The 12,325-nt window shown below is 39.4% G+C and overlaps 1 protein-coding gene across 1 annotated transcript; it reads right to left on the bottom strand.

Annotated features, from left to right (window-relative positions):
- Positions 1 to 2,091: 2,091 nt before the first annotated feature.
- On the bottom strand, positions 2,092 to 4,344 carry LOC309485639 (uncharacterized protein; the record flags this gene model as incomplete). The annotated part of the gene is made up of 3 exons (XM_082152571.1): positions 2,092 to 3,107; positions 3,306 to 3,469; positions 4,301 to 4,344. The coding sequence occupies 3 exons, from the start codon at positions 4,342 to 4,344 to the stop codon at positions 2,308 to 2,310; spliced, it is 1,008 nt and encodes a 335-aa protein (XP_082008697.1). The 3' UTR covers positions 2,092 to 2,307.
- Positions 4,345 to 12,325: the final 7,981 nt, after the last annotated feature.

Genomic DNA, 12,325 nt, shown 5'->3' with positions numbered 1-12,325 from the left:
TCTTTCACAAAAATATTAAGCATAACAACTGTTTTTGATATTGATGATAATAATAAGAAATGTTACTTGAGCATTTATTAGCATATTAGAATGATTTATAAAGGAATATGAAGACTGCAGTAATGACTGCAAAAATTTAGGAAAAAATTGCATTTAAAAATTTGCTATATTTGACAATATATTACTGTTTCTACTCTATTTTTTATCAAATAAAAAGCCTTGGTAAGCATAAAATACTTATTTCAATAAAACAATATTTTCCAAACTTTTGAATACTGCATCATTTAAATGTGACAATATTTAGACTGAATTCTCTGAACTGAAGTGAAAAGGGTGACAGTTTGGTGTCGCTATAGACTGAAGTGAAACTGTCCTGCTGATAGTTAAGGAGCAAGGAGGACAAACGCATTTGATTTTGGATATGTTGTTAAATAAATAACTTGCCAGATATTACCCAAGTTGTAGGGTCATGTTTCACATCTACACTCTTTGGCTCCAAAGCAAAAGGCTGCCCCAGCCTTCAGTTTACCAGGCTGTTTTTTCTCGCTGTATAACACACTTATGTATTCAGTCAAGACAGCCAGTGCCCAGTATGACAGGACGGATGATCTGGCCAGACCAGTCTGATCATGCTAATGTGGCATCTGTCAAAGGCATGACTTGGAACACACTGCAGACTAACCACTGACTCCAATACGCGGCACCCCGAGCCACGACCGCTCTGCTTACTTCACACAAGAAGTGTCAAAAAACCATTTCTCGTGAGCCTGAGAAGGCAACCGCAGAGCCATAACCAGAATTTCCCAAAGCATCAGAATCATAATAGTTACTCCATGCGTAAACATAGATGTTTGGCGGCTCATCTGGCTGCTTAGAATTCATCTCAGCGTGCGCCGCTCAGATTTGTCATTGTCAACACATTCTATGACAGATGCGAGTTAAAACTCATTACGGATGGGTCATCGAAAGGTTACGAAGTTTCTTGTTGATATGCTAGGCAGCCTTCCTCGGCCCAGGAGTTTTTAGAGATTAAACAGAGGTGGAAAAAACTAGCAGGCGGAAAAGGTGTGAAGACATCTTATTTCCTGCTCTTGTCTGTGGTGCAAACATGCATAGAGATAATGCACTTCTCATGCATTAATGGATGGTTTACAGACAAGCGATGAGATGTAAATCAATGCATCAACAGTCCCCACTAAATCAGATCCATCGCAAAGTGTTATCTTACCGCTGACAGAAAAGAGTTTGATAGCCCCGCTGGAAACTGAGGGAATGTCAATGGGGGCATATTTACTTTACTCTCCTTGTGAAATCAAGCTCCCTGCCCTTTTGCCTGTGCCGCTGAAGACGTTGCAGGCTGAGTGGTCAATCCATCCGTTCGGATGAGGCATCAGTCTTGTCTAGCCACATCACTGCTCTCAGGTGCTCACGGGCCCCTTGTGGGAACGCTAAGTGCTCGCCATCAATCAGAGGTGACATCTGAGTCATAGATGGAGATTCTGGCAGAGGAAGATCTCCTGTTGAAATAGAGCCACAGTGGTTACTCTTTTGTTGCGCTGTCCAGGTGATAAATATTTGTCCTAAAAGCAAATAGGCAAATCATAGGGCTTGATTCAGCATTTACAGAGACCCTGCTGTTAAAAAGGATATAAATGTTACCGCCTTAAGCTCTTTTTTTGGTATTCTCTGTTAACACAGGAGCCATTTTCACACCTCAGTGTTTTGGGTCAAGTGTGAACTATAAGAGCCATAGAGTTGATATTCCAGAAAGCCATTTTCTGAAATGGAGTAATGTTTACACAATTAATGATTAAATGAACAACCAAAAGCTTTCAGAGCCAAACATTTAAATGCCAATATGAACCTTGGCAGCTGTAGTAAACCATCTCAAAGTTTTACACCATAAAAAGAACACGAGTCAGACTACTTACAGATGGTCAAGATAAGCTAATAAATAAGGATTCTATTTTATTCTATTCTAAGTCAAGTAGATAGAAAAATAACTGAAACCTCAACAAGAAAAGCAAATTTATTGTTTTAATTCAAATGTTCAGTATGTATCTGATCATCAGTCATATGCTGCTTGTTGTGAAAATTTACATTTACATTTAGTCATTTAGCAGACGCTTTTGTCCAAAGCGACTTACAAATTGGGACTAAATTAAGCAAGTCATCGTGAAGAGGCAAAAAAACAACGCAAGAAGTGCTCAAAATACGAAGTTCAGGCATTATTCAGAGTAGCATAAGCCCGATAAGCGAGAATTTACAGGAAAATATATATATATAATTTTTTAAAAAAAAAATTTTTTATGAGGTTAAGTGCTCACGGAAGAGAAGAGTTTTCAGCTCTTTTTTGAATGTTGTCATGGATTCTGCATTCCGGATGCCGGTGGGGAGATCATTCCACCAGCATGGAACTGTGAATGAGAATGTTCTGGAAAGTGATTTTTTGGCTCTCTGTGATGGGACCACGAGACGTCGCTCGTTGACCGACCGAAGGCTTCTGGTAGGGATGTAGACTTGTAGGAGTGAGTGAAAGTAGGAGGGAGCTGAGCCTGTGACAGATCTGTAAGCAAGCGTCAGTGCCTTGAACTTGATGCGAGCAGAGAGAGGTAGCCAGTGCAGTGAGATGAACAAAGGAGTGACGTGGGCCCTCTTGGGCTCGTTGAAGACAAGACGAGCTGCAGCGTTCTGAATCATTTGTAGAGGTTTAGTTGCACATGATGGAAGTCCAGCCAGAAGAGCATTGCAGTAGTCAAGCCTAGTAATGACCAGGGCCTGGACGAGAAGTTGTGTTGCATGCTCAGTTAGGAAAGGCCTGATCTTCCTGATGTTGTGCAGTGCAAACCTGCATGATCGAGCTGTCTTTGAAATGTGATCTGTGAAGGTCAGCTGGTCATCAACTGTTACTCCAAGATTTCTGACCGACCTTGATGGGGTGATTGATGATGAGTCTAGCTGGATAGTGAAGTCGTGTTGCAGAGACGGATTGGCAGGGAGGACGAGAAGCTCAGTCTTTGCCAGGTTGAGCTGCAGGTGATGTTCCTTCATCCATGTCGAGATGTCCGCCAGACAGCTTGAGATCCGTGCAGCTACTGTGGGATCATCTGGTTGAAATGAGAGGAAGAGCTGTGTGTCATCAGCATAGCAGTGGTAGGAGAAACCATGTGTCTGTATGATGTGTCCCAGTGATGTGGTGTAGATGGAGAAGAGGAGGGGACCAAGAACTGAACCCTGAGGAACCCCTGTGGTCAGATGATGTGCTCTGGATGCCTCACCTCTCCATGCGACCCTGAAGGACCTACCTGTGAGATAGGACTCAAACCAGTGGAGGGAGGTTCCTGTGATGCCCAGTGCTGAGAGGCTGGACATAAGGATCTGATGATTCACAGTGTCGAAGGCAGCAGACAGATCCAGAAGAATGAGAACTGAGGATTTGGAAGCAGCTTTTGCGATCCGTAGGGCAACACTGACAAAATTCAGATGTCAGTTATTCTTGAGTGACTGCAACATGAATTATCAAGACATGCTGTTGATGCAAGCGAACAAATCAAGGGAAAGCGTCTTTACCTGACGCTGACATGTGCACTCTACCATTTCAATGCAACACAACCAGTTATTCAATGCCAGTAATTTAATTTAATATTGGCACGGTAAAAAGAGAAACTTGGAAACATGCTCATTAAAACATTGGGTCACACTTTAGTTTAGGGTCCAATTTTCACTATTAACTAGCTATTAACTATGACTTTTGCCTCAATAAACTCCTAATTATAGTTAGTAAGGTAGTTGTTAGGTTTAGGTATTTAGGTTTAGGTATTTAGATTAAGGGATGTTGAATATGGTCATGCAGAGTAAGGCATTCATTTGGGTTTTATAAGTACTAATAAACCGCCAATATCCTAGGAATATGCATGCTAATAAGCAACTAGTTAATAGTGATAATTGGATCCTTAACTAAAGTGTTACCAAACATTGTTAAACCAGGCAATTTTAGTCTTCTTTTTAAGAAACAGCTGCACAATGCAAAAGAAATCAGGTCAGTAAAAACTGACTTTGCAGTAAAACTGTAGATTCATCGTATGTACAGTTGAATTACATGATGCACTTTCCTGAAAGAAATGAGGCCAGTGTCATTGTGGTGTGATTGAATTTTGTTCTTACCTCAGATGCAGTGCAGAATTTTTGAGGCCGATCTTGACAGTTTAAGTAATGAGTAGGAGGATGACTTCCAGCTGTGCTCAGGGAGGAAAAGACATATTGCCCTGTTGAGTTCAGAATGCTAGCACATGGCTCATACCTTTTTGGGGCAAAGACTCTGAGGCAGTATCTGCTGATCTTCATGGTGCAACCATGCAAGAAACAAATCATTTAACTCTCTCTGGGTCAGATAAGGGGCCAGTCACAGTTAAGAATGTTAAACTTCACCTGCACACCCTGACCCGAGAATTACCACTGTAATAATGTTCAAATGGGGTTTGCAAAAAATAACCTCAATTTTCTAAATGAATGGAGTTTGTTAAGCTCAAGAAATCGCTTAACTCTCTTTTTTTCTGGCTCCTTTTCTTATAAAACTGCACATCATTTGAGCTGTGTTTCAAAACCTTGCTATACTGCCTACCTGGGAAGTAGTGTAAAGAGCATTCTAACGTATATGTAACCTCATTTGATGACTTATAACACTTCATAAACAGCATTTATGCACATGTGAATAGCACAAAAAGCCTGACTAATCTTCAAAACTGATTTGAACATTAAAATTTGGCTAAGCAAACATGTCAATACTTTAATAAGAACAAAATATAAGCATCACACAGAAATATTGTGTGAAACACAACATTGCATTCTACGTATATGGAATAAGGTCCTGACAATACTTTTTAATAATAAATAAAACTGTGCAAGGAAAATATTTCATTGGCTATGAAAATTACAGACAAAATTCATGATGGGTAAATGTTCTTAGAGTCCATAAGAAAAGTGTAATCCAATTCATTATTGCCAGTATCTTCAAAAGATTATTGAATATAAATAAATAATATGTTCAAAGTGCAGAGCTCCCATAAGTTAAAAACATTGTTTTGCACATTTCACCAAAAGCATCGAGGGCACAAAAGTTCAGTAAATCGATATAAGCTTCAATACTTCCACTCTTTAGACATTTAGATATCTAAGCTGTGCATTAGAAGGTCAAAAATAACTCAATTGGTTTTGATAGCACCTTCGCAAAATGCTCTCTTTTGCAGGTTAGTTGCATAATGTATAACAGCAAAGCACACTTGCCATAATTGCTTTGCAGGTGTTTTTGCAGTGTGACACAATTGAACAGAAGGAGCCCTCATTAGAGGGTATTTGATCTCAGCTATGGGCTTTGTTCTCTGAAGAGTTTAAAAGCTCTTTCTGTTGCACCATACTATACAGTACTTCTAGTGTTTACAGTAGACTTTGTATTTATTTCAGAAAGTAAGGACTCGTTCAATCTTCAGTTCATTTATATGAGTATGTGTGACAATGTGTATTTGTAGAACTCAAAATTGAGAAAATGGCTCCTTTTTAATTCACGAGAGAATGAAAGGAAGAGGAATTCACTGAACTGCAATTTAAACTGTTCCATCCATCCATCTATCCATAATGTATCAATCTACTGTATTGCATCTATCGTATCTATCACATCTACTCTACTGTATTGTATCTATCTATGACCATATTTTTTTCATAAAAAAAATTTTTTTTTTAGTTAAATGTTACAGTTATGTGAATTTCTTTGAATTTTGATTCATTTCAATCATACTTGCATTCAAATTGGGTAACACTTTAGTTTGTGGACCAATTATAACTATTAACTTTGCTTATTAGCATGCATATTATTAGGATATTGGCTGTTTATTAGTACTTATAAAGCACATATTAATGCCTTATTCTGCATGGCCATATTTTACATCCCTTAATCCTACCCATAACCAAAACTGAACAACTATTACTAACTATTAATAAGCCGTAATTAGGAGTTTATTGAAGCAAAAGTCGTTGTTAATTGTTAGTTAATAATGAGAACTGGACCCTAAACTAAAGTGTGACAATTCTGCTCTCTATTTGCAACGTCATTTCCAATTCAATTCAAGAGCAGCGAACTAAATAACACCTAAATAATAATAAATAAAAAATCTGTGAGGGTTAGGTTTTTAGGACCTAACCTTTTAGAACGTCAATGGAAAATTTGTGATGGAAAAACAAACCTGTGTGTTTGATTAGACCACATTAGATTCACTGCATAAACACTTCATCACCAATATTTGTCAGTGCTTGAAGTGATTAAACACTTGCAGTGGCAGTACCAGGGGCATTGCCAGAGGCTCAGAACTAGTAGGACAAGGCCAGTCTCTCTATTGTGGAAAAGACAGACATTCATTCAGGTCAGGTTTAAAAAAAGTCAGCAGGCAAATTAAAACGCATTCTGCTATTGACATAAATAATCAAATATTGCCAGGCGAAGTTATTCAGAACCTGATCAGTTTCAAAACACAAAATCTCTTCTAATGCCAACACCCATCATGGGCTGAAGCGTCGTATGAGGTTACGTTGGTGTAGATTACAGCTGTCCCATAACATCATGTGCTTGAAGCATTGAGCAAAATACACAGACAAGTTTGACTATATCTCTAAAGTTAAATAACTGCCAGTGAAAGAATCCTCAGAAGTTGTGTCTACAGAAATGTGTGACGGAGTGACGGAGCTTATATCTTCAAGAGTCCGGCACAATTTCAAAAGTAGAAGGAGATCAAAAAGAATAATGAAAAAGAAGAAAGAGCAGCTTTAAAGAGAGACGAGATAGAAACTGTGTCATAATATGACCTGGATCAAAATGAGTGACTGCGAAGGAGGGACTGTTGACGTACCATATCAAGATACCACATCAGGGCATATTAAAGACTTGGTGATTCTAATATCAGAAGGATGGAGTTTTAAAATATAAATTTCCTGATAGAATAGAGTCCTAAACGCGTTTGGCGTTAATCAGCAGGCGATTGGGAATGGGTTACGCTGAACATTACGGGATTAATTGGAATGCTTAGTCCACGGAAGTGTGTGGATTCTCAGCCAGTTGTTTTCGCTGTTTTTTCCTGATTAGGTGACACCTTGGCTGAGGCACTCATGCTCCAGAATAAAAATGACTCCTCTAGGGGTCCGCTGCTCTCCCTCAGTCTTTGCCGTGAGCATTACAAAGCAGGTGTGGAATTTTAATGAAGGTGTTTGAGGAATAAACGGAGAGGCTTTTAGTCATCTACACAACTTCACATAATCAGCCCCTTTGTATAACAGCATCAAACTGTTTTGTGTCTGCCTTGAAAGAAGTCCTCAAGGTGCTCAAGAGTCATGTTTAAAACACAGCTTCACAAAATCCCCCCAAAATAAGCACCTGTCTTTGTCTGGAGGCTGAGCAATAATAAAAAGCAGTATGGTGCTGTTTATGAGGTATATTAGAATATGTGTGCCATTCTTTCCTGACGTTTTTGCAGCACATCAGGATTTTAAAAGCATTGAAAGAGTCAATAATGGCAATGACTCTAGTCTGAGGGGAGTCGCTGACATTTTTCATGGGGCTGTGAGCCGTGAAGGGAGCGGTGATCCTGTTCATATGCTTACATATCGACGAGCCGATCCCAAACTACGCTGCCATGCCGTGCTCCCCCCCACCCCCTACAATAAATGCTTTTTTCATAAGGGATTATTTAACCTTGACATTTCTCCCTGGCACAAGCAGAGAATCTTTGCCAGAACATACTCATTTAGACGGATGCCCAGAGAAGTTCTGACACGGAGCAGAAACGGGGTGTCAAGGAGCCATCATACACTGGTTTCGAAAAGTAATTTGATTATCAGCCTAACAGTGTGAGTTTAAATAGGATAAGAGATATGAGTTGCAGGGACCTCTGACTATGGATCGTGATACTGTTATGAATGACTCTATTCGAATGAGATATTCAGTGTTATGCAATCATTAGTTCAGTTCATTACCTACTACCACAGCGACATAACACATTTTGGTTGTGTGACACTGCTTAACCATCTAAGCTAATTTGTGCTTGCTTGTTTTGACAATTTATTTACATTATAACACCACTGCTCAATATAATGCCACTAAACTAAACTAAAAAGGAAAAAATAAGAAAAATTATTGTATGTATATATATACTGTATATATATGTGTAATATATACTGTATATATATGTATATATATATATATGTATATATATATATATATATATATATATACTGTATATACTGTATATATATATATATACAGTATATATATATATATATATATATATATATATATAACTGTGCAGTTGTAATGTGCAGGCAGACTAAGAAATCCAGGAGAGACGGATCTAAACGCAGGCTTACTTTAAAGGGGTGGTTGATTATGATTTCACTTTTCTAACTTTAGTAAGTGTGTAATGTTGCTGTTTGAGCATAAACAACATCTGTAAAGTTACAACGCTAAAAAGTTCAAAGCAAAGGGAGATATTTTCTTGGCTTTTTAAGGACTACAACTAACGGCTGATAGGGACTACACGACATCACTAACCCTAACATTTACTGTACATAAACCCCGTCCCTGTGAACGCAATTTATAGATTATCATGACAGAATATGCTAATCAATGATGAAGATAGACACATAAGCTACATAAATTCATCAACTAACCATTCAGAAATGTCCTGTTGCTTCTACATGTTGTCACTTCTTCTTGAGTCTCTCCATCATTGTCTGAATCCGGTTTGAACATAAAAGGTTTTCAGTGCATATCTGTGTGAGGTAAAAGGACACAAGCTCTTGAAGCTCCGCCCTCTGTGCCAGGAGCAGCAGCTCATTTGCATTTAAAGGGTCAGACACAAAACGGTGCGTTTTTGCTCACCCTCAAAAAGTGACAATTTTAACAAGCTATATAAAAATATCTGTAGGTTATTTTGAGCTAAAACTTCCTATACACACTCTGGGGACATCAGAGACTTCTTGTGAATCTTGTGAAAAGGGCATTATACCACCCCTTTAATGATTTAAATGAAGGTAACAATCAAGAAACAACAGAAACATGGAGATGAGACTGAAAATAACTACACACGACATCCCAGGGAGGAAAACATGTGACAATGAACATGGGAAACACTGGGGTATAAATACACAGGGGCTGCATCCGAAATCGCATACTTCACTATATAGTAGGCAAAAAACAGTATGTGACAAAAGCATCATGTCAGAATTCACAGTACTCGTAAAAAAGTAGGCAAAGTACTTGGATGACCTACTTCTTCCAGCGTGATTCTGAAGTGCACATACGATGGACACTTAACTATCCCATGAGGCTACAGGAGAGAATTTATGAATGGTAATGAAGCAACGTAACTGACGCTGATAGGTCATATGATAATTTATATGATTGATAATTGGTAATATGATTCAATTACACACATTCATACTATGTATAAAGAACATACTTTTGTAGCAGTCGTGAAGTAGGCTAATTACTTATTCAAAATAAGTACCTACTCAAGAGAGTATGCGACACAGCCAGAGTAACAAGCAAACAAGACACATGTGGGAACAATCAAGACTAAACAACAGAGTGTCACGATCCACACAAGAACAAAAGAAAGGTAGATCCAATATGCAGTATGTGTTACTTTAATGTTAGGGTAATCCAATCTCATAAACAGTCCAGGCAAAGGTCAATATCCAATAGAGCAATCCAAACATAAACAGGAACAGGAACAAAACAAACGGCAAGAACAGAACTCGGAAGTGGTGTGATACAAACAAGGACTCCGTAACACATACTAAAACAGACAGAGTATAAATACACAGGTAAATGACAATGCTAATGGGGAATTGGCTGAGTGTAATAATGAGTGACAAGGGACAGCTGAGTGCAATGAAGAGACAAGGATCATGGGGAATGTAGTTCGAATGTGACAGACACCGTGGGGAAGGAGGACATCTAGTGGTGACCCAAAGAACACAACCCAGACACTGTGACATAACCCCCCCTCTACGGAGCGGCTACCAGACGCTCCAAGACGTGACAGACAAAACAAAAGTTCAGGCGGGTGGTGGACTGGTGGAGGATCAGGGGGAGGGATGGGGGGCCAGGTCCATGGAGGGAAACGGGGACAGGGAGTGACAGTCCATCGGGCAGCCAGGGCGGAGACGACAGTTCATCGGGCGGCCAGGGCGGAGACTTCCCCTCGGGCGGCCAGGGCGGAGACTTTCCCTCGGGCGGCCAGGGCGAAGACTTTCCCTCGGGCGGCCAGGGCGGAGACTTTCCCTCGGGCGGCCAGGGCGGAGACTTTCCCTCGGGCGGCCAGGGCGGAGACTTTCCCTCGGGCGGAGACTTCCCCTCGGGCGGCCAGGGCGGAGACTTCCCCTCGGGCGGCCAGGGCGGAGACTTCCCCTCGGGCGGCCAGGTTGGAGACTTCCCCTCGGGCGGCCAGGGCGGAGACGACCCCTCTGGCGTGGGGTAGGTAGTTCGAATGTGACAGACACCGTGGGGAAGGAGGACATCTAGTGGTGACCCAAAGAACACAACCCAGACACTGTGACACAGAGATAACTACAGCGAACTACAAACATGGAACTAGAAACAGACAAACATCAAAAGCCCTGACAAGAAATGGGGAACATCTAACATCATCCTCATGTCATCTCTGAAATCCATAAGACTTTCGTTGATCTTCGAAACACAAATGAAGATATTTTAATGAAACCTGAGAGAAGTACAAGCAACCAAAACTTTGACGCTCCAAAACATAAAGGCATTATAAAAGTAATTTATAAGAATTGAATTCTTGCAAATTCATTCTTTATATAAATTTGTTCTCGCACATTGTGCAATGAGGTTTGAGTGTATCAAGCAAGTATGGCTTCATTTTTAGGTGAAAAATAAAAAATGTCATATCATAAGACGGTATTAGAAATCACTGGCATCAAACCTAAATAATTGAAATTGAAAGGCAGTTGCTTTGAATGTTCAATTGAAGCTACCATGAGAACACTTTGAATAAAGCATTCAATTTATCTGGACTACATTTATGTTGCTTTTGTCATTTTTTGCAGCTTTTAGAAAACAGATAATCATACAGGTTTATATCTGAGACAGACTGACATTTTGGTGGCACAGGATAAACCTTAGTAGCAGGATGACGTTTCCTTATGAGAGTGTGATGACAAGGAAGTTCATAAAAAACAAAGTTACTACAGTTTAAGCAGTACAAACTTCTGTAACTTGGTTGTGCTTTCATCTCAAAGAGAATATATAAAGCAATAACCACAGGCAGGATGCCAATGGTATGGCAATACATAGAACACAGTGCTGAAAGATACTGCATGAATACTGAAATGTGAAATGTGCTGATGTCTTGGTTTTTCGAGCATGTGGCTTATTTTGAAATCAGCAAGAATAACGGGATGACCATCTAAGGAAGTTATTTTCTAGTATATTGTTAGATCCACTGTAACCCACAAAATGTTAAGACTTGTGGGACATAGACAGTCTGTGTGCAACACTCTATATTTTTTGGTGCTCAAAGAAATGAGAAAAGCAAAGTAAAAACACATTTTATTGACCTGGGGAAGGCAATATATGAGCTACATGCCATGAGATATTAGGATATCAGAAAAAACAGCAGGTATTCAGCTTTATTTTATACATTACTGAAATAAAAAAAAACCAGAAATGCTCTTCTTCTAAGCATGTTCAGTACTGTCGGTTATTAACACTCAAATGTGTGTTGAGAAGCTGTAAATGTGGCTTAAAATAAAAATTTTGTCATCTTCCCTCTTAAAACTCTAGTCTTTTAAAGTTGTGCCAAACAACCCAAAAACATGTGCCAACCATCTTGGTGCTGGGGTTGGTTGGCACAACTGCACAGCATAAATGTACTCATTAATTAACAAAATGTAGGAAATATGTTGTGAAATTCCATGTGTCTGTTCTTTTACTAAAAAAACCTAATCTTTGATTGGATCTAATTAGGTTATCCTACTGTTTGTTTCACTGGAGATATTCAACAAAAAATGACAATTGTGCCAACAAACCCCTAAGCAAAATATCAAATAGGTAGAAAATATTTACTCAGCTACAGTGCTGACCACTGGGTGCTTGTATGAATGAATATATGCATGCATGTATTTTATTTTCTTGGTCGAGGACAGTGAAAAGAAGTCACCGCTGGTGTTTTGATTCATGCTATCTGTGGGTTTGGAATTTCACACTTCACATCCTTCAGAAAATCTTTTCCTTCTTCCTCGACTCTTTTTTTTTTTT

The sequence above is a fragment of the Leuciscus leuciscus genome, assembly GCF_965113295.1.
Source record: "Leuciscus leuciscus genome assembly, chromosome: 21".
In the NCBI taxonomy this organism is placed as follows: Eukaryota; Metazoa; Chordata; class Actinopteri; order Cypriniformes; family Leuciscidae; genus Leuciscus; species Leuciscus leuciscus.
The sequence above is the reverse complement of the archived record's forward strand: the minus strand, read 5'-3'. Positions and strand labels throughout refer to the sequence as shown.